Source organism: Heptranchias perlo, chromosome 29 (genome assembly GCF_035084215.1).
Source record: "Heptranchias perlo isolate sHepPer1 chromosome 29, sHepPer1.hap1, whole genome shotgun sequence".
NCBI classification, from domain to species: domain Eukaryota; kingdom Metazoa; phylum Chordata; class Chondrichthyes; order Hexanchiformes; family Hexanchidae; genus Heptranchias; species Heptranchias perlo.
Genome location: NC_090353.1, coordinates 36,634,887 through 36,662,432, shown reverse-complemented (window position 1 = coordinate 36,662,432; position 27,546 = coordinate 36,634,887). Strand labels below are relative to the sequence as shown.

The following is a 27,546-nucleotide window of genomic DNA, read 5'->3' as shown; positions in this document are numbered from 1 at the left end:
GACTCACAGTAAACAGTCTATCTTACAGCAAACGATGTCGATTTACTCAGCAAACAGAGTCCATTTAAACAGCGCACTAAAGCAAACTGTCTACAAAGTCTATTTAAAAAGAGTCTCTGCCCCAATTTACAGCAAATAGAACTCATGGCCGAAACTACAGCAAAGTCTCCCAATAAAAGCAGGGAGATTCCTCCAGCAAAATGCAGTGAGTGGAGGATAGTTACAGAATACAAATTATGTGCATAAAATAAATCCCAGTCACTTTGAGTAGCGTGATCTCCAGGTGTGATTGGCGGGGAAATTACCCAATCATTGCCGTTCTGGCCGGGAATAGTGCTGTCACTATATGCAGCCAACAAAGAAATCACTGAACGAGGATTGAAAATTCAGCAATGTAAAGGTTAATTCTTTATTTCCCCCCAAGGCAGATAAAGAAACATCATCTCTATTGACCGCATTCTCAGTACTGATTAAAATTCCTTTCATCTCTCTTAGTTCTCATGGCTCTGTGACCTGGAAACCTTTTGACAAACACGTCCTGTAGCTGCAATTGGATCTTTTGATGCCTTTCAAGTTGGGTCTGGAGACACGGTCTGCTCAAGGTGACTGCTTCCTGCCCCACCTTACATCTGAAGGTAGTCCTGGAGACTGCGCTCATTGACATGTGCGGGGTGGCAGGGGGAGGGGAGAGCTCTCAGCGGTCAGAACCGCCAGGCTGAGGCAAACCGCTTCCTGCCATTCATCTGACCTTGGTTCCATTCGACACATAAAACAAATTGTTGGCGATCTCGCTCGGGGAGACAGGGGTCCAAGGAGCCATGATTACCAATACACTCCGCAGTACCAAAGCAGTTGGGGTGTGGAGAATGGGCAAAGACCAAAGCACATTGTAGGGTAGATGGTGCCCCCATCCACCTGCCCGTTTCCCACCCACCAGCTCCCATCCAATCCCCTCCTCTTTCTGCTCCATTTTATTTTTGTTTCCTCCGGCCATTGGCTCGTTGGGTAAATGCACGGGTTAGATACAGAGTAAAGCTCCCTCTACACTGTCCCATCAAACATTCCCAGGGCAGGTACAGCATGGGTTAGATACAGAGTAAAGCTCCCTCTACTGTCCCATCAAACACTCCCAGAACAGGTACAGCACGGGTTAGATACAGAGTAAAGCTCCCTCGACACTGTCCCATCAAACACTCCCAGGGCAGGTACAGCACGGGTTAGATACAGAGTAAAGCTCCCTCGACACTGTCCCATCAAACAATCCCAGGGCAGGTACAGCACGGGTTAGATACAGAGTAAAGCTCCCTCTACACTGTCCCATCAAACACTCCCAGGGCAGGTACAGCACGGGTTAGATACAGAGTAAAGCTCCCTCTACACTGTCCCATCAAACACTCCCAGGGCAGGTACAGAGCTCCCCCAACTGTGTCAGTGTGACATTTCCCACACCAGCCGTCCTGTGGCCTGTCTGAGTGAGATGCCCATTATTGTCAAGTTAGGCCCAGTTGTGTGCTGTGGGCCCATCCAAGTTGGATTGAGACCTGCCATCGGGCCCTTACAGCCAATAGACAGATGAGACTTCCACCCTATCAGATGTGCTGGATTTGAACCCAGGTGCCAGATATGAAAGTCCAGTATCTAACCCACTTCCCCAGAATTCCTTTATTTGCAAATCTCCATTCTGGACCCAGACTTTCTTTCATTCTTTGCATCCTCAGGAAGTTAGCTGCTCTAAAGGTTAACCGTTGCTCAGTATTTTGAATGAGACGTTAAACCGAGACCCCGTCTGCCCTCTCAGGTGGATGTAAAAGATCCCATGGCCACTATTTTGAAGAAGAGCAGGGGAGTTCTCTCCGGTGAGGTGGCCAATATTTATCCCTCAACCAACATCACTAAAAAAACAGATGATCTGGTCATTTATCAATTTGCTGTTTGTGGGATCTTGCTGTGCGCAAATTGGCTGCCGCGTTTCCCACATTACAACAGTGACTACACTTCAAAGGTATTTAATTGACTGTAAAATGCTTTGAGACGTCCGGAGGTCCTGAAAGGAGCTATATAAATGCAAGTCTTTGATTGAGACGGATAGGTGCAAGTCCAACACAGTCTTTTTGTTCTGTTCTCCAGTCCATTTGTTTCACAGTCTGAGCCGGGGGGCGGGGGGAGGTGGGGGGGGGAAACGGGAGGGGCGTGTCGAGTGGTGACCACGTTGATTAGAGCACTAGTGAGAGGGGAGATCGCAGATTGCAGTCCAGGCAAGGTTGAGAACTCTCACTGTCTCACAGTAGCCCAAAGTAGATGCTGGTGGGAGCTCTGAAGAAAAGCCATTGCTTTATTCACTTTAGAAAAGTTAATAATAATTTTTTTAAAAGATAAATTTAAGAAATAAAGAGTTCACGTTTCAAAGCACTAATTACTTTTCATTTTTTAATTACAGGGTGAAATTTGGTTTTAATTGACAGAATTATGCATATGTAAATTAGGTGGGGTTAGCATAATTCATTAATGTTATCTGTAATAGCATGAAATTATGTAAAATGTAATAGGGATCAGATGGTTTTGTGAGGCACTGATTAAAAACAGAAGAGGGTAGTCTCAGGGCCAGTGGTCACCGGCAGAGGAAGGATGGAGTGTCCAGTCACACACTACAATCGCACCAGCTCTGCCTCAGTGGGTAACACTCTCGCCTCTGAGTCAGAAGGTTGTAGGTTTAAGTCTCACTCCAGAGACTTGAGCATAAAATCCAGGCCAACACTCCTGGTGCAGTATTGAGGGAGTGCTGCACTGTTGGAGGTGCCATCTTTTGAGCCGAGACATTATCCGATGCCCCGTCTGCCCTCTCATGTGGAGAAATCCCATGGCATCATTCAATAGAAGAGCAGGGAAGTTCTCCCCAGTGTCCTGGCCAATATTTATCCCTCAACCAACATTATTCAAACAGATTATCTGGTCATTTATCACACTGCTGCTTGTGGTTCCTTACTGGATGAAATTGGCTGCTACATTTCCTAGATTACAACAGTGTCTACACTTCGAAAGTACCTAATTGGCTGTAAAGCACTTTGGGACATCCTGAGGTTGTGAAAGGCGCTGTAGAAATGCAAATCTTTCTTTATTCAGGAGAGGAGAGAAAACCGGAGAGGGAGGGTTACAGTCTGAAAGACTTTCATTCAAACAAAATCCATTTCTTCTTTCTAACCTCTCTGTGACCTTCAGCAGTAGTGTGATGGGTAATTTCAGGCCAGTGCCAGTGTGGGACTGAGGTTGTATCCTTGACCTAAGTCCTTATTTTCTCTTTGAAAGAATTCCCCATGGTGAGTAATAACTACAGCTTCATTACATCGGAGATGGAAGTTTCTCTTTGATTAATAGAGTGACTGCAGAGTGGATAATTTAAGGTCTATTGCACAGAGTCAAATATGCAACGGGCATCAGAAACAACATTCTACTGAATTGTGCGGCCACCTATTTCCTTTTAAGAGGGAACGGTCAGACACTATGGATTTCCCCAACTCTCATTCCTTCCCTCTACAGTGAGGGGAGTGTTGCTTGAGCTGGTTAAGTAGGAGTCGATCAAAGGCTGGAATGAGGTTGATAACATCACAGCACAGCTCAAGTTAACTGAAACCCTCTGATCAAGCACAAGAGTTAGCTTCCCCCTATTGACTCAGGTGGGGTTTGAACCACCGGTACTGAGTTGGGGGGAGCAGTTGTGGGGTTTACCCAGGATATAGGTTCAAGTCCCAGGGTGGGGTTTGAACCCGTGCTGTACCCTGCCCCCGCTTTTCTTCGAACACTGGCCGTGGGATCTTTCACGTCCACCTGAGAGGGCAGGCGGTGCCTCGGTTCAACCTCATCCGAAAAACGGCACCTCCGACAGTGCAGCACTCCCTCGGTGCTGCACTGGGAGTGTCGGCCTAGATTTTGTGCTCAAGTCTCTGGAGTGGGGCTCGAACCAACGACTTTCTGACTCAGAGGTGAGGGTACTACCCATTGAGTCACGGCTGACAGCACAACACCACAGTTTACCAAACTAGGACTATGCGACATGTTGGGGCAGGTTTATATGGAGTCAAGTGGGAAGAATCCCAACCCAGCGTGAGAAGTCGACTCCTCCATCATCAACCAAACCCTGGAGTACTGCAGACTTACTGAGAGCCATTGACGATCGACACTGCTCCTATCCAGATGGGTACAGTAGTGTGGTGTTATGTTGTTGGACTAATAATCCAGAGAGCATGAGTTGAAATCCCACCGTGCCAGTCGAGAATTTGAATTCAGTTTAAAAGGAAAATCAGCAAAAACAAAGTGACCGTGAAGCTGTCCGATGCTCATAAAAACCCAACTGGTTCAGTAATGCCCTTTAGGGACGGAAACCTGCCGGCTTTAGCCGGTCTGGGCGTATATGTGACTCCAGTCCCCACACCAATGGTGGTTGACTCTTAACTGCCCTCTGAAGTTAACTGGCCTACCAAACACGCAGTTGGACCAAAACCGCTATTCAGTGGTTGAAGAAGGCGGCCCACCACCACCTTCTCAGGGCAACTAGGGGACAGGCAATAAATGCCAGACTTGCCGGCAATATCCACATCCCCAGAATGATTTTTTTCTAAAATCTGCCATCACCAAGCATGCCATGTTAGAGCTAACATTCCTCCCACCCCAACCCCTCCCCCAAAACAAGGAGTCAGAACGGAAGGGAAGGCAGCAGACTTGGAGAATCCAGAGGAGAACTGGGAGTGCAGGTAAAGCCTGACTTTGCGGCAGTTTTCCAAACACCGACAGAGTTCGTTGTAGCGGAGAGCTGGTGTCAGTCAAGCATCTCATGGCCAGTCCGTCACTTCCCACTCTGTCTAGATGCCCAGTGCTCCACACTAACTCAGAGTGCACTGGTAAATCACGTCACGTTTTATATATATAGCTCAGACCTCAGGCAATGTCCTGACACACATATCTAAGAATGGATGGAGATATTTTCTGCCCTCCTTCTTGCCTGCTGTCTCATTCACAGCCACCTAGTTCCAGGCTATGAAACATGAGAACAACGAGGGTAAAGGGACTTTGTGACTGAACTAAATAAGCTAAACTGTATGCAGTTCAGGAAATGTGTTCTGTTGCTTCACTGATTGGTCTAAAAGAATTCTGCAGAACAGTTCCAAGTCAGTAGTTCCCAGTTTCTTTCTCCCCCACTCCTCTCCTGAAGGCAGCTTCATTCTATCAAACCTGTGCTGTACCTGCCCTGGGGGTGTTTGATGGGACAGTGTAGAGGGAGCTTTACTCTGTATCTAACCCGTGCTGTACCTGCCCTGGGAGTGTTTGATGGGACAGTGTAGAGGGAGCTTTACTCTGTATCTAACCCGTGCTGTACCTGCCCTGGGGGTGTTTGATGGGACAGTGTAGAGGGAGCTTTACTCTGTATCTAACCATGTACCTGCCCTGGGAGTGTTTGATGGGACAGTCTAGAGGGAGCTTTACTCTGTATCTAACCCGTGCTGTACCTGCCCTGGGGGTGTTTGATGGGACAGTCTAGAGGGAGCTTTACTCTGTATCTAACCCGTGCTGTACCTGCCCCGGGAGTGTTTGATGGGTCAGTGTAGAGGGAGCTTTACTCTGTATCTAACCCGTGCTGTACCTGCCCTGGGGGTGTTTGATGGGAAATGGCTCCATTCTGCTGCAGTGGCACCTCTTACCTTGACAAGTGTAAAAATTCACCATGAAGCCCTTTGATTCGGTGCTGGGGACTGAAGGTTGTGACTCAGTTTAGTTTGAGTTGATTTTAAGTGCCTCTTTACTTAGGACCACAGATCATAACATAACACACAAAAGATCAACTTGTTCAATTTAGTATTTAATTCAATTTGGGAACTCACTCACACTAAACATTCTCTGAGCTCTCTGCTCCTGCTCCCCCTCCCCTGCAAGGCTCAGTCAGATGCTCCGCACACCAGATAAACCCATTCGCCTCCACCCTCACAAATCCCGGCACAGTCTGGATTCTGGCAGCGCCGATACAGTTGTGGGCCTGTGCTGGTCACTAACCAACAGCTGCTCCACATTTCCCCAGCTTGATGTTCTCAGCTACTCCAACCCGTTCTTCCGAAGAGATTTAAATCCAGCGTCACGAATTCTCTGGCCCCATTGGAGACAATCCTAGTGAATTAAAACCGCCCGACAGGTGCAGCTTATTCCCACGGTCACCCTGCAATGGGCCTGGTTTTACTGGGGAGTGGGAGAGGGGGAAGGGGGGGGGGTGGGTCAGGAGAAGAGTAAAGGATTGAGGTTGGTTTTCCCCCCGCCCCTCGGTGAAATCGAGAGGGGTGGGATTTTGTCACTTGTACTTTCAGACCTTGGACTGGGTTGGTCTAGAATCTGAAATGGAAAGTAAAAGCCCACCTCCCGCCCAATAACGGGCTAGGTGGTCAATAAATTCTCAGCATCAGTAAAGCACGAATCAGAATTCAAAACGCTCACCTCCCCCACCCCCCCTCAGACCCCAGATCCTCACCCTCGAGTGAGAACCTGAAATCCTCCCTTCCCTCCCTCCCCCCCACCCCCCCACCAAGCATGTTGCCAGGGAGACAGTGATCAGCGCCTCAGTGTCTGGGATGGAATTGCAGAAGGTCCCATGAACCGATCTGACACGAGCTGCGGGGGAAGGTTCCGTGGCTGCCTTTATATTGCACCCACCACTCGTAAACCTGACTCTGCACCTGCCCACAAAACACGTCAAACAAAACCCAAACGTTAGCGACTGCGCGGAACTCTGACCTGTCCTCAGCGGTCGTGGTTTACCCCCGACCCCTCCCTCCCCAAGGGCCTGACCAAGTTTATCTTTAAACCGGGAAATAAAAACGGGAGCTCGCACTGGTCTTGACCACCCGTAACCCGGAGGCAAACCCGCTGCTTTGACTTTGGCACTTACGGTTCGGTTGTAACGCAGGGTCAAACCCCACCCTCCACCCAACCGCCCACTTCCCCTCCCACCAGGGGCCACGACAGGGTGGGAGCGCAGGCGAGTGGGATCGGTCTCCTAGGCGGGGGTTCGGTGACTTTAACACGTCGCCCCTCTGCACCCCTCAACACTTTGCCGAGGGAAGCCCTGCAGGGTCTGACACCAGTGTCACTGTTTGTGGTACGTGGGGCGGGGTTAGGGTTTTGGCAGCTGCGAATACACTGGTCGAAGCTTCGAAGTTAAGGACGTCTGGACTGTAAACTGATGTAGAAGGGGAAGGTCAGCCATCGTGCAATTCGGGGGTCGTAACACAGTTTCTTTTATTTTATTCGGTGTTTTTTTTTAAAATGATGATGTCAAAACGATATCACGTTCACGCTTAGGCTAAAGTTCACGGAGGAGGCTTCCCCTCGCGGTCGCTCGCTCCTACTTGGTATTGTAGGCCGCGTGCAGCTGGTTCAGGGGGTTCTCGGGTGACTTCATCCACATCTTCTTCAGCATCTGCTTGAGCTGAGACAGGCGCATGTTGGGGTTCTCCTTTTTCAACAGCGCCAGGTTTGCCTCTTCGAAGACTGCGTAGGCGGCTCGCATCCGCCGCTCGGGGTGATGGTCCACAAACTCCTCCGTGCTGAAACCAGAGCAGGAAAAATAAATGCCGTTCACTTTGCTCCAAGAGCGCGCGCACGCACGCGGGTGAGAGAGCGAGAGCGAGAGCGAGTGTTTGCGCGAGTGGTTTCTGCCGTTAATTAGCCACACAGAACAAGCCACCACAGTGCTGCTACAGGCCTTGCCTGGGGCTGTGCTCTTACCTTCAGTCACAGCCCGGCGAGCACAGAATCAAGAAACCCGACCTCCAACTGCAGTCAGTGTCGTCACTGGGATTACGGGAGGAGGATAGTCGCAGACTTCAGGAGGACAATAGACAGACTAGTGAAATGGGCAGATACATAGAATCATAGAATGACACAGCACGGAAGGAGGCCATTTGGCCCATTGTGCCTGTGCTGGCTCTTTGAAAGAGCTATCCAATTAGTCCCTTTCTCAACAGTGCCAGGTTTGCCTCTTCGAAGGCGGTGTAGGCCCCCCGCCCTTTCCCCATACCCTGAAAATTTTTCCTTTTCAAGTATTTATCCAATTCCCTTTTGAAAGTTATTATTGAATCTGCTTTCACCGCCCTCTCAGGCAGCGCATTCCAGATCATAACAACTCGCTACGTGAAAAAATGTCTCATCTCCCCTCTGGTTCTTTTGCCAATTACCTTAAAGTGCCAATTTTGCCAATTACCTTACATGGCACATGAAATTTAATGCAGAGAAGTGTGAAGTGATGCATTTTGGTAGGAAGAATGAGGAGAGGCAATATAAGCTAAATGGTACAATTTTAAAGAGGGTGCAGGAACAGAGAGAGCTGAGGGTGTATATGCACAAATCTTTGAAGGTGGCAGGACAAGTTGGGAAGGCTGTTAAAAAGTATACAGGATCCTTGGCTTTATAAATAGAGGCATAGAGTACAAAAGCAAGGAAGTTATGCCAAACCTTATAAATCACTGGTTAGGCCCCAGCTGGAATATTGTGTCCAATTCTGGGCACCACACTTTAGGAAGGATGTCAAGGCCTTGGAGAGGGTGCAGAGGAGATTTACTAGAATGGTACCAGGGATGAGGGACTTCAGTTGTGTGGAGAGACTGGAGAATCTGGGATTGTTCTCCTTACAGCAGAAGGTTAAGGGGAGATTTAATAGAGGTGTTCAAAATTATGAACGGTTTTGATAGAGTAAATAAGGAGTAACTGTTTCCATTGGCAGGAGGGTTGGTAACCAGAGGACACAGATTTAAGGTAATTGGCAAAAAATCCATGGGGAAAATTAGGAGAAATTTTTTTAAGCAGCGAGTTGTTATGATCTAGAATTCACTGCCTGAAAAGGCAGTGGAAGCAAATTTAATAATAACTTTCAAAAAGGAATTGGATAGTTACTTGAAAAAGAAAATATTGTTTTGGGGAAAGAGCAGGGGGAGTGGGACTAATTGGATAGCTCTTTTGACGAGCCGGCACTGGCATGATGGGCCGAATGACCTCCTTCTGTGCTGCATGATTCTATTCTTTAATTAAAGTGAGTGGGTACAGGTCTGTCACTGTATAACACGGGGGTACAGTACTGGTGGGTACAGGTCTGTCACTGTATAACACTGGGGTACAGTACTGGTGGGTACAGGTCTGTCACTGTATAACACTGGGGTACAGTACTGGTGGGTACAGGTCTGTCACTGCATAACACTGGGGTACAGTACTGGTGGGTACAGGTCTGTCACTGTATAACACGGGGGTACAGTACTGGTGGGTACAGGTCTGTCACTGTATAACACGGGTACAGTACTGGTGGGTACAGGTCTGTCACTGTATAACACTGGGGTACAGTACTGGTGGGTACAGGTCTGTCACTGTATAACACTGGGGTACAGTACTGGGGGTTGGGGGGGGATGCGGGTCTGAGTGATAGCAGTGGGATTATTTCAGGAGATCACACAGATGAATTTTTCAGGTACGATTTTTCTTCTAACTGATTAACACCAATACACTAAATAAGCAGAGGTTGAAAACTACACCTCGAGCTCTGTGTCGTCATTGAGTCAGCCGTATCCCGAGAGCTGAATATTACAGGGGAATAAAAAGACACTTCAACCATTCCAATCAGCCTCATTAATTCAGCTGAAGGATATAATAATGTATCCTATCGTTTCAAGTGATTACATCCTGAACATGGGTGATTAACTCCTAGTCATGTGACTGAAACCCCATTAACTTTAAGCCAGAAGAAGTCACGTCCTTGGGCTCGTCACAATTCACGTGACTATATTTAATACGTCACTAAATGTGCAGAGAAGGATTCCCACCCCCAACCCCACCCCCCCCGGCCCGTCAACTCTCCAAATATCACGAAGCCCGTATTCCTGTGGGCGATGGTCATTTAATCTCAGTCGTATGTCTATACGAGGGGAGGGAGTTCAGTGTGCAGGGCAATCTCGGAGAGAGTGATTAAACACAGGGGAACATCTCACGCAAACTCCACTCCGTCTGGGCAGGAGGGGAACTCGCAGCTCATCCAAACTCTTCAGACTAGTGGGAGCACAGGATTAACATTAGGTCGGGCTTGTGAAGGGGAAGGTGGGCTGAACTTTTTCACTCCTGGTGAATCGAGCGGTGGATTAAGTGACCAGGGAAGGACAGTGAAGTGGACGGTGTAAATCAGGTCAGGAGACAATTACACGTGTTTCTGGAGAGTCTGGATTGAGGGATCTTACACAGAACGTACAGCATAGAAACAGGCCATTTGGCCCATCTGGTGTATGCCACCGTTTATGCTCCACACGAGCCTCCTCCCTCCCTACTTCATCTCACCCTATCAGCATATCCTTCTATTCCTTTCTCCCTCATGTGTTTATCGAGCTTCCCCTTAAATGTATCTACACTATTCGCCTCAACTACTCCTTGTGGGAGCGAGTTCCACATTCTCACCACTCTCTGGGTAAAGAAGTTTCTCCAGAATTCCCTATTGGATTTATTAGTGACTATCTTATATTTATGGCCCTAGTTCTGGTCTCCCCGCAAGTGGAAACATCTTCTCTATGTCTACCCTATCAAACCCTTTCATAATCTTAAAGACCTCTATCAGGTCACCCCTCAGTCTTCAATTTTCTAGAGAAAAAAAAAGAGTTCCAGCCTGTTCAGCCTTTCCTGATAGGTATAACCTCTCAGTGCGGGATGCGGGGAGCAGGCGGGATGGCGGGATATAGAGAGAAAGCGGGGTTAATCTATGGGATAGGGGCCGGCTGGTTGGGACTAATAGCCTTTTCCCATTCCCAAAACCTCAGATTTTGCTGACTGACGAGCCTGTGTACAGCTCCGTCTGATCTGTTCTCCTCTCCCAGGTGTTTCCTCACTTTCCCGAGGTGTGGATTATAAAGCAATGAAGGATACTGCAGTCCCTGATCTAATTCACCGGACACACGTACAAGCGTCGTTCTGCTCACCTCAGGGCCGCGATGGCGTCCTCGATGGTCCTGGCATCGATCTCACCCTCGTCGGGTACAATCCGGTTAATATTTTCCTCCAGTGGCATCTCCAGGTGACTCAGCTGTTTCTCTGCATATCAAAGATCAACAAGTTCCTCTCACGATACTGGAGGCATTCACATAAATACACGCAGAAAATTGGGACAGCCTGATAAATCAATCAACATGGAAGAAGGAATAGTCACTGGTACTGAGATGTATCAGCCCAGAGAGGGCAGATGAAGCTGCCCTCCCTCTGGTGGGGGACTGGATGGTGCACTGTGGTACATACTGGTCCTTCACCTCTGACTCAAACTCAGGCCAGAGCGAGTACAGACCCTAGAGACAGTGCTAGTGCTCAGCCACGGGGCTAAACAACATCAACAACTCCCATTTATATCACACCTTTAACATATTAAATCATCCCAAGGCACTCCACAGGAGCGTAATCAGACAAAAATTGTCCCCAAAGGAGACATTAGGACGGGTGACCAAAAGCTTGGTCAAAGAGATGGGGTTTTATGGAGGTTCTTAAAAGGTGGAGAGAGGGGTGCAGAGGTTCAGGGAGAGAATTCCAGAGCTTAGGGCCGAGGCAGCTGAAGGCACGGCCGCCAATGGTGGAGCGATTAAAACCGGGGATGTGCCAGAGTCCAGAATTGGAGGAGCGCCGAGATCGCGGAAGGTTGTAGGGCGGGAGGGGGTTACAGAGACAGGGAGGGTAGGGCGAGGCCACGGAGGGATTAGAACACGAGGAGGAGAATTTTATAATGGAGGGATTCGGGGACCGCAAGCCAGTGTGGGCTCAGGTGGAGCTTGATATCGTGACCGACCATGTCATGCCTGCCCCAGAAGTGATGGGCAAACCCATCGAAGGGAGCGCAGAACGGGATCTATCCCAAGAGACACAGAGATACCTTTCCCTTCCTCCGCAGTTGGCCCCACATTCTCCTTTTTAATGGTCTCCTCGATCTGAGCTCGTGTTATTTTGGCTGGTGTCACCGGCCTGGAGGCTTTGGGCTTCACGCTGGTGACCTCCTCCTCCAGGAGCCTCTGGGTCTCCTTCTTCCGCTCCACCTGTTCCACTCGTTTCTTCTCCTTGTCGACCTGTGACCGGAGGCCAAAGGGGGAAAAAGGTCAAAACGCTACAACAGAAGGCGAGAGGTCAACACCCGCGGCAAAGGTCACTCCATCCCACGCCACACGCGACCTTGGGGGGGATCGATGGACGGGTTGTCAGCTGTGGCCCAGTGGGCAGCGCTCTCGCCTCGGAGTCAGGAGATTGTGGGTTTGAGCCCCACTCCAGAGACTTGAGCCCATAATCCAGGCCGACACGCCCAGTGCAGTACTGAGGGAGCGCTGCACTGTCGGAGGGGCTGTTTATCAGATGAAATATCAGACCAAGGCCTCGTCTGCCCCCTCAGGTGGACGCAAAATGATCCCATGGCACTAATTCGAAGAAGAGCAGGGGGAGTTCTCCCCGGTGTCCTGGGACAATATTTATCCTTCAACCAACATCACTAAAAATAAACAGATGATCTGGTCATTATCACATTGCTGTTTGTGGGATCTTGCTGTGCAGAAATTGGCTGCATATTTCCTACATTACAACAGTGACTACACTTCAAAAGTACTTCATTGGCTGTAAAGCGCTTTGGGGCATCCAGAGATCGCGAAAGGCGCGATATAAATACAAGTTCTTTTAAAAATCGGAACCTGACATTTCCACAGTGAATTTTACATGGGTGGGGGATGGGGGATGGGAAAGGGAGCAGGGAAGCGGAGAGCGAGGGGTGGGTCAGTGACTCCAGAAGGGCAGAGTGCCCAGTTTGGGTTGGATTGCACCTTTTTAATTTGGTGAAGAGGGAACCTGGAGAGGGTTTGTCGGAGGCTGCATTGTATATTCATGAAGGGAAGGATCAGTTGCACAAAAGGCCGGATGTAAGTTGAGCCTCTCCTCTTGGATTCACCGCTTCTTAAAACCCCAAGGCTCTGGGGTGTTTAAGGAAAATAAAGGAGCGGGAGGGGGGTGAGGGACCTCTGGAGCGACGCGGGTTCCAGGGGTTTGATACTCGCTGCTGAACGTAACCCGGAGACAGCCCGAGCTGCACGCTCCGTCTGCTGGGACAGCAGCTCCCCTCTGCTCTAGGGAAGGCGACAAGAGTCTCTCTCCGACTCTGTCCCATCAAAAGAATCATTCTGGTGAATCTGCGCTGCGCCCCCTCCAAGGCCAATCAATCCTTCCTGAGGTGCGGTGCCTAGAACTGAACGCACTATTGCAGATGGGGTCTGACCAAGGCTCTGTACAACTGAGGCATCACTTCCTCCCCTCTGAATTCCAACCCCCTCGAGATAAAGGCCGACATCCCATTAGCCTTTTTGATTCCTATTACTAGCTTTAAACGATTTTGTACTCGGACTCTCAAATCTCATTGCTACTCTACAGTCCCTAGTTTCTCACCGTATAGGAAATACTCCGATTTATCTTTCAGGTCCAAAGTGGATGACCTCCCTATGGCAAAGCATTCCATACAACAACTGTTACATGGTAAGAACTACAATATCCTCAGTGCCCTGGGTTAGGGAGAGGGGAAATCAGCCAGGGGTCCTGCTCCTGATCACTGCCCAGTGACTCCCTGCTGGAAAGTGTGTGTGTGTGTGTGTGTGTGTGTGTGTGTGAGTGAGAGATTGGGTATCAGGTGACCAGCTGCGATGCCCCAATGGTTGAATGTCCTGACGCCACTCACCGTCTCTGCTCACAAAGCGAGGTGTGGAACCGTATCTGACCGAGGGTCTGGGAGGAGGGGAGAACGTTGGGTCCAGTCATGGTTTTACGAGTCCGGAGCAACCAAATCCCAGAAGAAAGAAAGCGCTGCACCGAGGAATTCTGCCATAAAATCTGAAGATGGGTAAAATACTCCGGAATGACTCTGGATATCCTGCTTCCTGCAGTAATCAGGAGCAGGAAGTGCGTCTAGTATTCCCTGATAACACCGTCAATAGTTGCAGCAGCCCTGCCACCCGGTGGCGGTTACTTGCAGCTGCGAGTGTGGGCAAAGTGACCTGTGGCGTCCGACAGTCACAGCAGAGGCTTTTCTGAGCTGCCATCTGCGTACCAGTGCTTGGGATGCGCTGCTTCCTGAATGTTTGTATGCCATGGAGAACCTGTGCTAAGAATACACTGCAGCTGATATGAAGGAGCTTGAACGTATCTACAGCAGCACCTTTCACAGCCACAGGACGTCCCAAAGCACTTCGCAGCCAAGGCATTACTTTTAAAGTGCGGTCGCTGTTGTTACGTAGACAAACACGGCAGCCACTTTGCGTTCAGCAAGATCCCACAGACAGCAAGCGAATGAATGACTCTATAATCTGTTTTTGGTTGGTGTTGAGTGGGGAATAAATATTGGTTCAGGACACCGGAGAGAACTCCCCTGCTCTTCTTTGAAATAGTGGCCATGGGATCTTTTACATCCACCCGAGAGGGCAGACGGGGCCTCGGGTTTAACATCTCATCCGAAAGACGGCATCTCCGACAGTGCACCGCTCCCTCAGTACTGCACTGGGAGTGCTCGGTCCAAAGTCAGCACCCTATTAATAACACACGACTCCCTGCTGATCTATACCACAGAGCTCGTCGCCTGTGAACCTGTATCCGAATGAGAGCCAACGCCTTGAGGTGGGGACAAGAAGAAAATTAATAGGGTTCAGGTTTTGTTCCACAGCAAGACACTGAAAGCACAGCTTGGGTTTCCTGAGCCTGTGAATAAATAAAGGCAGCGTCTGCAGAGTCAACTGGGGAGCTGCAGTGGTTGAGGCACTGGCCTTTCACCTCTGGTCCCTGGGTTCGGTAAACCTCCCAGTGGCCACCGTCACACAAGATCAGCAAAAATTGGCAACTTCGATCAGAGAGGTCATGGACGGTGGGTATGGGAAAAGGAAAAATGACGGTGCTACAGTGCTCGAGGTTGGGACAGTGTAGAGGGAGCTTTACTCTGTATCTAACCCGTGCTGTACCTGCCCTGGGAGTGTTTGATGGGACAGTGTAGAGGGAGCTTTACTCTGTATCTAACCCGTGCTGTACCTGCCCTGGGAGTGTTTGATGGGACCGTGTAGAGGGAGCTTTACTCTGTATCTAACCCGCGCTGTACCTGCCCTGGGAGTGTTTGATGGGACGGTCCCACACCGGGTGAGATCAGGTCACTCAGCACAGGCTGGGGACGGAGCCTGGGCCTTTCTGCTCTGTGTGGGGCTCAGTACCAATCAAATAATCAGCCTGGAACAAAACATACAAGAGCGTGCGATGTGGTGACGCACCTTCCGCTGCTCTTTCCTTGCCACGTGTTTGTCGTCATCTTTCCAGTAGGCGTCGTCGAGTTCCTGCTGTCGCTTGGCATCTGCCGCTGCCTTCAGCTCTGCCTTCCGAGCCCGGGCAGCTGCTGATTTACTGTTTTCTCCCTGAAACTTCTTGGGCATCCCTCCCACTGCCACCCGCTGAAAGGAAAGGCACAGGAGTCAGAGCAGAAACAGAACTGGGGGTGGGGAGAAAGGGGTGGGCCTCTTGCGTTATGTCGGACTGGAGCACACAGACAGACGTGCAGTGACACACGCAGACACTGGCACAGAACAGAGGGGGAGTCCAGTCTGACTGAATAAGTAGCTGTTGGGAGGGGAAGAAAACAGATCAGATGGGGAGATACCACAGGATGCAGCGACATTCTGAATGTGAAATCTCTGTGGTAACCACTGGTCACAGTGACTGGGTCAGGAAATTCCGGTTTGTTCGGATGTGAAAACCCAGTTTCTGGTATGAAAGATTTCCATTTACACAGGGCCTCCCAGAAACTTCTCAAAATGCTTTGCATACAACAAATTACTTTCGAGTGCAGTCACTCTTGTTATGTGGGCAACATGGCAGCCATCTTGTGCACAGCAAGATTCCACAAGCAGCAGTAAGATGAATGGCTGGTTAATGGGTTTTTGGTGGTGTTAGTTGAGGGAGGAATGTTGGCCAGGACACTGGGAGAACTCCCTGCTTCTTCAATCTTTAGTCGGAGTCTTAACATCCAACCGAATAGGCAGATGGGACAATAGTTTAACGTCGCATCAGAAAAACGGCCCCTATGACAGCGCAACACTCCCTCTGCACTGCCCATTCAACAGAACGCAAGAACCAGCAGCAGGAGTCGGCCATACGGCCCCTCGAGCCTGCTCCGCCATTCAATCAGATCATTGCTGATCTTCAAACTCAACTCCACACTCCACCCCGATCCCCATATCCTTTGATTCCCCTAGAGTCCAAAAATCTATCGATCTCAGTCCTGAATATACTCAATGATTCAGCATCCACAGCCCTCTGGGGTAGAGAATTCCGAAGATTCACAACCCTCTGAGAGAGGAAATTCCTCCTATCAGTCTTAAATGGCCGACCCCTTATCCTCAGACTATGACCCCTAGTTCTTGACTCTCCAGCCATGGCAAACAACCTCTCAGTCTCTACCCTGTCAAGTCCCCTCAGAATCTTAAATATTTCAATGAGATCACCTCTCATTCTTCTAAACTCCAGAGAGTATAGGCCCATTCTACTCAATCTCTCCTCATAGGACAACACTTTCATCCCAGGAATTAATCTAGTGAACCTTCGTTGCACTGCCTCTAAGGCAAGTATATCCTTCCTTACATAAGGAGACCAAAACTGTACACAGTATTCCAGGTCTGGTCTCACCAAAGCCCTGTACAATTGTTGTAAACAATTTTACAACACCAAGTTATAGTCCAGCAATTTTATTTTAAATTCACAAGCTTTCGGAGATTTTCTCCTTCATCTGTACAATTGTGGTAAGGCTTCCTTAATCTTGTATTCCAACCCTCTTGCAATAAAGGCCAACATGCCATTTGCCGTCCTAATTGCTTGTTGTACCTGCATGCTAACTTTTTGTGTTTCTTGTACGAGGACACCCAAATCTCTCTGAACACCAACATTTAATAGCTTCTCACCATTTAAAATATATTCTGTTTTTCTATTCTTCCTACCAAAGTGAATAACCTCACATTATACTCCATCTGCCAACTTCTTGCCCACTCACTTAATCTGTCTATATTCCTTTGCAGTCTCTGTGTCCTCCTCACAGCTTACTTTCCCACTTAGCTTTGTATCGTCAGCAAACTTGGATACATTACACTCGGTCCCTTCATCCAAGTCATTAATATAGATTGTAAATAGCTGAGGTCCAAGCACTGATCCTCGCAGCCCCCCCACTAGTTACAGCCTGCCAACCTGAGAATGACCCGTTTATCCCCACTCTCTGTTTTCTGTCTGTTAACCAATCCTCTATCCAGTGCAACAATCCCCCAGTACAGCACTGGGAGCGTCAGCCTGGATTATGGGCTCAAGTCTCTGGAACGGGACTTGAACCCACCATCCTACTGACTCAGAGACGGGAGTGCTGCCCACTGAGACACAGCTGAAACCCTTGGTCGTCAACTGGCAGAGCTTCAGTCACACAGTAAGAGGTGAAAAATCACGAGGCTGGACTAAAACACAACATCTTGGGGCACCATTCCACTCTCACTCAAACCAACACCACCAAAAAGGCAGATTTAACTGGCCATTCATTTTACTGCTGCTTGGGAGATCTTACGTAGAAACATAGGAACAGCAGTAGGCCATTCAGCCTCTCGAGCCTGTTCCTCCATCCACTTACATCATGGCTGATCTGTACCACAAATTCATTTACCCGCCTTAGCTCCACATCCCTTGATACCCGCAACCGACAAAAATCTATTGATCTCGCTCTTAAAAATTTCAATCGACCCCCGGCATCCACAGCCTTTTGAGGGAGCGATTCCCACTACCCTTTGAGTGAGGAAATACCTCCTGATTTCACTCCTAAATGGCATAGTACTCATTTCAACTTTATAAAAAGAAAAGAAAGACTCGCATTTATATAGCGTCTTTCACAACCTCAGGGTGTCCCAAAGCGCTTTACAGTCAATGAAGTACTTTGTGAAGTGCAGTCACTGTTGTAATGTAGGAAATGAGGCAGCCAATTTGCGTACAGCAAGATCCCACAAACAGCAATGAGATAATGACCAGATAATCTGTTTTTAGGGGTTGGTTTAGGGGTAAATATTGGCCAGGTCACCGGGGATCTTTTACGTCCACCTAAAAGGGAAGACGGGGCCTCGGTTTAACGTCTCATCCAAAAGACGGCACCTACGACAGTGCAGCACTCCCTTCCCCACTGGGAACGTCAGCCTAGATTTTGTGCTCAAGAGTCTGGAGTAAGACTTCCTGCAACCATCTGACGCGGAGGCGAGAGAGTGCTACCCAGTGGGCCACGAGTGACACTATTATGCTCTCATGTTCTGGATTTCCCAACAGAGGAAACAGCTTCTCTCTGTCTACCATATCGAATCCCTTTATCATTTTAAACACCTCAATTAGATCACCCCTCCCCCCCAACCTCCTGAACTCAAGATAGCTGCCACTCAGCAACTAGACTCACAGGTGAAGAAACAAACGTGGATCAGGTACCTGGGAGCACCAGAGGGGAGACAGCTGGAAACATTACACAATTAGTATAAAACACAGACACGTATCAGGAAACTCAACAACACGTACCCACAACACGCTCTGGTTCAGGTCGGATATCACTGAATGAGCTGGTCCTGTTGCTAAATCCTAAACTGAGACGGGGCGTGACTGGGCAGGGCAAGGGGCCAAAAACACGCCCTTTAGAGAAGTTTACTAAGCACTTACATCAAACATTGTTCCTATACTTTCCGATGCATTGACAGACGAATAAAATAGAATCAAATTGTACAGAATGAGGCCATTCCACCCATCGCGCCTGCGTTGGCTCTTTAAAGAGTTATCCAATTAGTCTCACTCCCCCCCTCCCCCGTTCTTTCCCCACAGCCTTGCAAATTTTTCCTTTTCAAGTATTTATCCAATTCCCTTTTGCAAGTTACTAATATTGAACGGTGTCTACTCAAAATTAAATCCGTCTTTCATCTTCCAACCTGGGTACAGAGCACGATAATAAGGTGGTTTCACTGGTGTCAATATTGTTTTGTTGACAATAAAGGCGTCAGCCGCTGCTCGGTGAGTAGCACTCTCACCTCTGAGTCAGAAGGCCATGGGCTCGAGCCCCACTCCACAAACTTCAGCACGTAATCCAGGCTGACACTCCCAATGCAGCACTGAGGGAGTGCTGCATTGTTGGAGGTGCCGTCTTTCAGGTGAGACTTTAAACCAAGGCCCCGTCTGCCCTCTCAGGTGGATGTAAAAGATCCCATGGCACTATTTCGAAGAAGAGCAGGGGAGTTCTCCCGGTGTCCTGGGCCAATATTTATCCCTCAACCAACATTGCTATAACAGATGATCTGCTCATTATCACATTGCTGTTTGTGGGATCTTGCTGTGTGCAAATTGGCTGCCACGTTTCCTACATTACAACAGTGACTACACTTCAAAAGTACTTCATTAGTTGTAAAGCGCTTTGGGATATCCTGAGGTCATGAAAGGCGCTGAATAAATGCAAGTTCTTTCTTTCATTTACATTCACAAACACCTCATACTGTGTCAATTAGATTTGCTCAGAGTGGCCTTTCACTATTTTGTCACCAGGATATGTTGGTGTCCGGGGTCCAAAACTCCACAAGGCTGAAGTACTTCAACACAGCGTGACAGAGCACTCGGAGTTAGCGCCAACACCAGCACTGATACAAAGTGGCTCCCACTTCACACCAGGAGTCTCACTCTGCCTCCATCCGGTGAAAGGGTGAGCCCTGAACCGGGGAGGTTTAAGAGTGCAGAATGCGGCCATTCGGCCCATTAATTCTATGCCATCTAAACCCGGGCTGCACCAACACAATAACAGCAGTGAAGAGAAATATCTTTGCACTAACACAACAGCTTTAAGGTAAATGGACCCTCAATACATCCCTCAAATAGGTCCCATCTCCAAGGACAGACCTGTACCCACCAGTACTGTACCCCAGTGTTATAAGACATGTACAGAATCTATGAATGCGCTGCTGAATGATAAATATGAAAACATCACACTTTCCTGAAATCCTAGTGACACTGGAAGGATCAGGTTATTGCATGAAATGCCAGGAAGATTTTTTTTTAAAAACTATTGAACACAAATCAACACCATCAAAAACAGGTCAGCTGGCCATCTATCTCAGATATTGTTTACGGGATCTTGCTTTTCCCACATAACAACAATTCAAAAAGTAAATAATTGGCTGTGATGTACTTTGGGACGTCCCGAGGACATGAAATGTGCTGTATAAATACAAGTTCTTCCCTTGAACACAAAAATATACAGAACCGAAGATCATCCCACTTCATCGCGTTGGTCCTAATGTTTGAAAGATAGCGTGCACTGCTCTCTCATACATCAATTACTTTCTCTGCCAAATGTCTACCCATTTTGTTTGTGAAATTTTAAACACAATGGCCTAGATCTTGCTGGAGTCTGGCGTGCCCAGTTAGTTAGACTTTTTCCCCCACCCTTCAGTTCAAAAAACATTTGCCCTGTAACTTGCCGGAAGTGGGAGCTGATAATGGGGCACCTGGGACCTTAGTGAACGGTGGGACCAACAGCCTGTCTCCTTGATCAATGAGATTTAAGGATTGAGAAAGAAAGAGGAACGACGGAGAAGGAAATGGGGTGAATTAGGGTCAAACCAGGTACAGAAAGAAATAAAGAGAGGGAAAGAAAGATTGGATTAAGAGAGAGAGAAAAAAAAGAGACTGAAAGGAAAAGAAAGAAACTTTTTAAAAAAAACTTGACATTTTTTAAATCTCCAATAATTGATTATCCTGCAAGAGTGAGATTGAACAGTTTAAACTGTTCCCATTCTGGGCCAGAGAGGTTGATTGTTAATGCAATGCCAATTATCACATTGCTAAAAGGGTGCTTACACTGTTAATTACCAGCCTCAACTTTCTGAGGCGAGTTTAATGGGTAATTAATGTACAAATTCAGCAAGTTCTTAAAAACGGGGAGGTTGAGGGCAAGATGTCGTTTGTATAAAGCAAACAGCAGAGCGGAGTAAATCCATCAGCAAGTTCTGAAAAATCACAACTCACGGCATACCTCTTAATCCCCTGAACTCGCAGGCCGATTTGTACATTAGTAACAGTGTGCGACGTTAACACGAATTAAATGGTACTCCCTAGTCTGGAGTTTACAATCATGTCAACCTTATTAGGTTTCAATTTATCGATAGCCCTGAGAATCACAAATAACCAATAAGAACCTCCCTGAGCCTTCTCTCTGCTATAAACATCCCATCTTTCCTCATGGCTAAAATTCTCCAGCCCTGGCAACATCCTTGTAAAACTCCTCTGTACCATCTCCAGTGCTATCACATCTTTCCTGCAATGTGGTGACCAGAACTGTATGCAGTACTCTAGCTGTGGCCTAACCAGTGTTTTATACAGTTCCAGCATAACCTCCCTGCTCTTATATTCTATTCCTCGGCTATTAAAAGGAAAGTATCCCGTATGCCTTCTTAACCACCTTATCTACCTGTCCTGCTACCTTCAGGGATCTGTGGACCTGTGCTCCAAGGTCCTCTACACTTCTCAGTATCCTCCCATTTATTGTGTATTCCCTTGCCTTGTTTGCCCTCCCCAAATGCATTACCTCACACTTCTCCGGATTGAATTCCATTTGCCACTTTTCTGCCCACCTGACCAGTCCACTGACATCTTCCTGCAGTCTACAGCTTTCCTCCTCAGGATCATCTGCAAACTTCTTAATCATGCCCCCTACATTTAAGTCTGAATCATTGATATATACCACGAAAAGCAAGGGACCTAGTACTGAGCCCTGCGGAACCCCACTGGAAACTGTCTTCCAGTCGCAAAAACACCCGTCGACCATTACCCTTTGCTTCCTGCCACTGAGCCAATTTTGGATCCAACTTGCCACTTTCAATCACAAACTGCCTGAAGCAACTGGGGACGTTTTTCTACTTTTAAAGACACTACATAAAGGCAAGCTGTTGTTTTCAAAATTTCCTGGAAAACCTATCCCCTAAAAAACAATGTACCGTGGAACCACAGAATTATTGATAGCCTAAAACATAGCCTTAAGATAGCAGGAAGAGAGAATCTGTGTTTATAGTGCCTCTCACAACCCCAGGACGTCTGAAAGGGCTTCACAGCCAATGAAGTATTTTTGAAGTGTAGTCACTGTTGTACCGCAGTATCTAATTTGCACACAGCAAGCTCCCACAATGTGATAATGACCAGATAATCTGTTTTAGGTGTTGGTTGAGGGGTAAATATTGGCCCAGGACACCGGGGAGAACTCCCCTGCTCTTCTTCCAATAGCGCAGTGGGATCTTTTACATCCACCTGAGTGGGCAGATGGGGGCCTCGGTTTAACGTCTCATTCGAAGGACGGCACCTCCGGCAGTGCAGCACTCCCTCAGTAGTGCACTGGGAGCGTCGGCCTGGATTATGGGTTCGAGTCTCTGGAGTGGGGCTTGAATCCACGGCCTTCCGACTCGGAGGCGAGAATGCCACGCATTGAGCCCCATGTTTGAGTCGCGTCCCAGATAGGGAACTCACCAGCGCTCAGACCCCCTCCTCCATCCCAATCGGACAGACGTGACGTTTGGGGGAGGGAGGGAGGGGAGGGAGGGGCAGGCAGACTCCCCTCCCTGGTCCGGCCACATTTGCCGACTTGTACAAAATTAATGGGGTCACTCAATGGCCGGGCTGACAGAACGTTCCCATGGTAACCTGTGCCAGCAAGGTGATGGAGCAGAGGGTCCAGCTCACCCCACCCATAACCATGGCAACAACTCCTCTTCCACAGGGGGGGGGGGGGGGGAGGGGAGGGGAGGAATATCAGAACCAAATCTGCTGGTAAAAGAGCAAATCCTCCGACAATAATGAAGTTTAACATTAATATCTGAAGTTATTAAAAGGCTGAAAGTGAATTAATTGCTCACTCACTCAGCGACCAGGCACCTCAGCATCCAGCAGCTGACTCTCCGGACTGGCGCCTGTTAATGACGACAGCGGCCTGTCTATCCTGCTGCCTGTGCGCAACAGCCACAACTCACTGAAATAGTGGGGGATTTTTTTTCAAACGCTTTTTAAAAAAAAAATAATGGTGCGGTTTTTTAAAAATACTTGTAAATTCTGTATATATTTGTGGACAGTTGTGAAGATAATCGAGGTGGCCCAAAATTTGGGGTCCAGTGCGAACCTGCCCCTGGATGGAAGGGTTTGGTGGGCGTCGGCAGCCATGTTTGTGAGGGGCAAATTGCAATGACTGGGCGGAACGGGTTGGCCGCCATATCTGTGAGGGGCAAATCGCAAGGACTGGGCGGAGCAGGTTGGCCGCCATGTTTGTACGGGGCAGATTACAATGACTGAGCGGAGCAGGTTGGCCGCCATGTCTGTGAGGGGCAGTGTCCAGTGAGTTGAAACCAGTATGTCTTGTTATCATTATATTTCCAGTTTGAAAAATGCATCATTCGCAGATTGAACCTCTATTAAATATCTTAAACTTCCAATTTCGGTTTGAGGATCACAAATATAAAATTGATCAATTTATTCTTGAAAAAACAAATGTCTTGAAACAGGTAGCGTTTGCCCAATAAATAGACAATGGAAAACGCTGGAGACACTTAGCAGCTCAGGCAGCATACGTCAGAGTTTGCTTCCCTTGCCAATAAATAGACTTTTTGTTCAAGTGGGGACTTTTCTTTTCTGGCACTTTGTGTCACTTTAAGACAGAGATGCCCCGCACAAAGATGGCGCCCGTTTCAACGAACTTTATTGGCAGCCGCTGTTGGCCTCGCTCTGGCTGGGAGATGGAGAGGACAATGGAGGAAGACATGAGCAGGGTTGATGGCGGGGAAGGACCCCGGCCTCCCTGCAGCAATGACACCAAGAGGCACAAAGAGATGGAAAATGCAGCTCTCCAAACCAGCCTCAACTTGGGCCTCCACAGGGTGGGTCAAGGGGAAGAGCAGAAGCCAACAAACCCAACCCCAAACCCAACTCAAGAGCCTGAGGAGGCCAGAGATGGGCAGGAGGAGCCAGAGCTCACCCAAACCGACCACCTCAACAAACGCCTCCTCACCTCCTTCCTGGAGAAGATCAACCAGCCCAGCTTCAACTTCCCCAACCTGCAACACCTCAGCAACCAGCCTGAAGACTCCAACAAGATGCAAGAGGATTGGTAAAAGAGGAGCCTCCTTCCCACCAGCACCAAGGAGAGTTCCACACCTGCTCCCAACTTACTTGACTCTCTTGTGGGTTATAGAAATTTCTAGATTGTGAGGTGAGGACTGCAGGTCCCAACAAGTGTAGAACTGTTTCAAAGTTATATAAACGATTATAGCTGGTGATCAGAAAAGCCCACACAACAAAGTGGCCGCCGCTGATGATACCTTACCCATCATGGTCCATGCCCAGGTATCAGAAGACTAGATGAATTTCTCTCCTTCTCGAGTGTCATGCCGATTGATCTGTTTCGGGACTTGGTCACTCTATAGCCTGGATACCATCACCGAATGCTGTTCCAAGGGGAATTTGAGATTAACCAGGTTTTAAAGTTCTGCCTGATTATTTTTTTTTAATTTCATTTCAAATATTGTATTTTCATAAAGCAAAGCTCCTGAAAGGTTGATTGTTTTTGCTGAAAAATCTCAATAAATGTTTTATCTAGAACTTGGAGCTCTCCACTTTATCAAACTAAGAATGAGTTAAACCTGACTGAGCTTAGATGTGTGTGTGTTTTAAAGGGGTTTTAATGGAATAAATAAGGAGAAACTGTTTCCACTGGCAGGAGAGTCAGTAACCAGAGGTCATGGATTTAAGATAATTGGCAAAAGAACCAGAGGGGAGATGAGGAGCAGATTTTTAACACAGCGAGTTGTTATGATCTGGAATTCACTGCCTGAAAGGGCGGTGGAAGCAGATTAAGTAGTAACTTTCAAAAGGGAATCGGATAAATACTTGAAAAAGAGAAATTTGCAAGGATATGGGGGGAAAGGCAGGGAATGGGACTAATTGTATAGCTCTTTCACAGAGCCAGCACAGGCACGATGAGCTGAATGGACTCCTGTGCTGTATGATTCTATGATTTCTTTTTGAGTCTGGGATAACTGTGGGACTCCGAGGTTTAGTGTTGGGGTTGTTGGATGGCCAGTGTTATTAAACTAAACTTAAGGTTTTAAAATTCAAGGTACGGTCAGGGAAGTGAGGGCCTGAGGTTTGGATCCCAGGAGTTCTTGAACAAACGTCTGAGGGAGCTGGAGCAGGAGCCGCTGGTGACCTCCCCTCAGGGCTCCCTTTCTCTCTCTGTCACTCGGTGACGCTGACGACCACAGACGTGTGTGACAAACTGACAGCAGCAGTCGGATGAGCCTTGAAAAGAAAGAACTTGTATTTCTAATAGAGCCTTTCACGACCTCAGGATGTCCCAAAGCGCTTTACAGCCAATGAAGTACTTTTGAAGTGTAGTCACTGTTGTAAACTCTGCTGCCCCGTCTCCTGACTGGAACCAAGACCCATTCACCCATCACCCACTGTGCTCGCTGACCTACGTTGGCTCCCAGTCCTGCAACGCCTCGCTTTTAAAATCCTCATCCCTTGTCTTCAAATCGCTCCTGTGAAGCGCCTTGGGACGTTTTACTACGCTAAAGGCGCTATATAAATGCACGTTTTTGTTGTTTTAATGTAGGAAATGTGGCAGCTAATTTGTGCACAGCAAGGTCCCACAAACAGCGATGTGATAATGACCAGATAATCTGTTTTTAGTGGTGTTGGTAGAGGGCTTAATATACGAGTATAAGTAAATTGGCCCAGGACGCTGGGAGAACTCCCCTGCTCGTCTTTGAAATAGTGGCCATGGGATCTTTTAAATCCACCTGAGAGGGCAGACGGGACCTCGGTTTCACGTCTCATCCGAAAGACAGCACCTCCGATGGTTCAGTACTGCACTGGGAGTGTCAGCCTGGAATATGTGCTCTAGTCTCTGGAGTGGGACTCGAACCCACGACCTGCTGATTCAGAGGCCGATGATACGGTTTACTTTTATTAACGGGATCTTTTTTCCATTCGAGTCTTCTCCAAGGGTCAAAGGGTCCAAATTCTAGATGTTTCCTTTCCCTCCGTCCCCCCCACCCTCCAATTTTCTCCCCTCCTCTGGTGCTGCATGGTGAGTTTCCCTCCAGTACCTCGGCAGCCCAGTCTTTTGTGAGCCGAGATGGTGGGTGGCGGCAGACTATTCTACTATGGAGGGCATCACGGATGAGCCCAATCCAATCTCGTCCTCACCCGTCAGCTTCACACTTTGACCTGCAGCAGTTACTGAAAAGCCCGGCTGAATTCCTTACCCCTCCCTAACCCTGGGCCCCTGATGTTAATGCGACCTTTAGGGGAGACCGAGCATGGAAGTGAGGCCATTGTTCGTCAGTGTGGCTCAGAACCACACGGGGTGCAGTGTTCACACTTCACACATTCATAAGAAATAGGAGCAGGAGTAGGCCATTCGGCCCCTCGAGCCTGCTCCGCCATTCAATCAGATCACGGCTGACCTTCGACCTCAACTCCACTTCCCCCCCCCCCCCCCCCCCCCCCCCCCCCCCCCAAATCCCCATATTCTTTTTAAATTACATTTTATTGGGGTATTTTTTTGCAATGTAACATAGCAGCAATCTTTAATCAACTTTAATCAATCAGCTTATAGATAGGGTCAATGTGTAGAGGAGTATAACCCTCTGGGGTTGTTCTCCTCAGAACAGAGAAGGTTAAGGGGAGATTTAATAGAGGCATTCAAAATTATGAAGGGTTTTGATGGAGTAAATAAGGAGAAACTGTTTCCAGCGGCAGGAGGGTCGGTAACCAGAGGACACAGATTTAAGGTGATCGGCAAAAGAGCCAGAGGGGAGATGAGGAGGCATTTTTTTACGCAGCGAGTTGTTCTGATCTGGAATGCGCTGCCTGAAAGGGCGGTGGAAGCAGATTCAATAATAACTTTCAAAAGGGAATTGGATAAATAATTGCAGGGGAGAAAATTTGCAGGGCTACGGGGAAAGAGCAGGGGGGAGTGGGACTAATTGGATAACTCTTCCATTGATTCCATGAACCCACCCACCCAACCAACCACAAATGCAGGAAAAAAGAGAAAAAAAACTGGGGAAAAAAAATAGCATGTTGCTCAGCGCTGCCCACTCTCCCCTCAAACCACTCTATATTCACACTCTTCCTCTTCCCTTTATTCAGTTGCCTATCCGATATTGTGCGGCCCTCGATTTGTAGTTTTTTTTAAAATGTTTGTGAGTCACAACAGAAATTAAATTTTTTTTCCCACTTAGGATTATCTTTGCCGCATAAATTGCAAGCATTTTTTAAAAAGATCTTCGGCAGATTATAGGATTCAGTGCGAGTCATTGGACTAGTGCTGCACTGGGAAAGACCCCCGATGCCTCACCCCACCCCATCTACACCCCACCCCCCGTGCGCTGCTTAAAAAAAAACCCTAGTCAAATTTGATCA

The 27,546-nt window shown here is 48.2% G+C and overlaps 1 protein-coding gene across 1 annotated transcript; it reads right to left on the bottom strand.

The window, feature by feature from the left end:
* Positions 1–5,832: 5,832 nt before the first annotated feature.
* On the bottom strand, positions 5,833–23,082 carry ccdc124 (coiled-coil domain containing 124). Its single transcript, XM_067968560.1, has 5 exons — positions 22,987–23,082; positions 15,315–15,491; positions 11,915–12,104; positions 10,980–11,091; positions 5,833–7,580 (listed from the first exon to the last, which is right to left on the bottom strand). Exons 2-5 carry the CDS (start codon positions 15,471–15,473, stop codon positions 7,379–7,381), a joined length of 663 nt encoding a protein of 220 aa, XP_067824661.1. The 5' UTR covers positions 15,474–15,491; positions 22,987–23,082; the 3' UTR covers positions 5,833–7,378.
* Between the last annotated feature and the right edge of the window lie 4,464 nt (positions 23,083–27,546).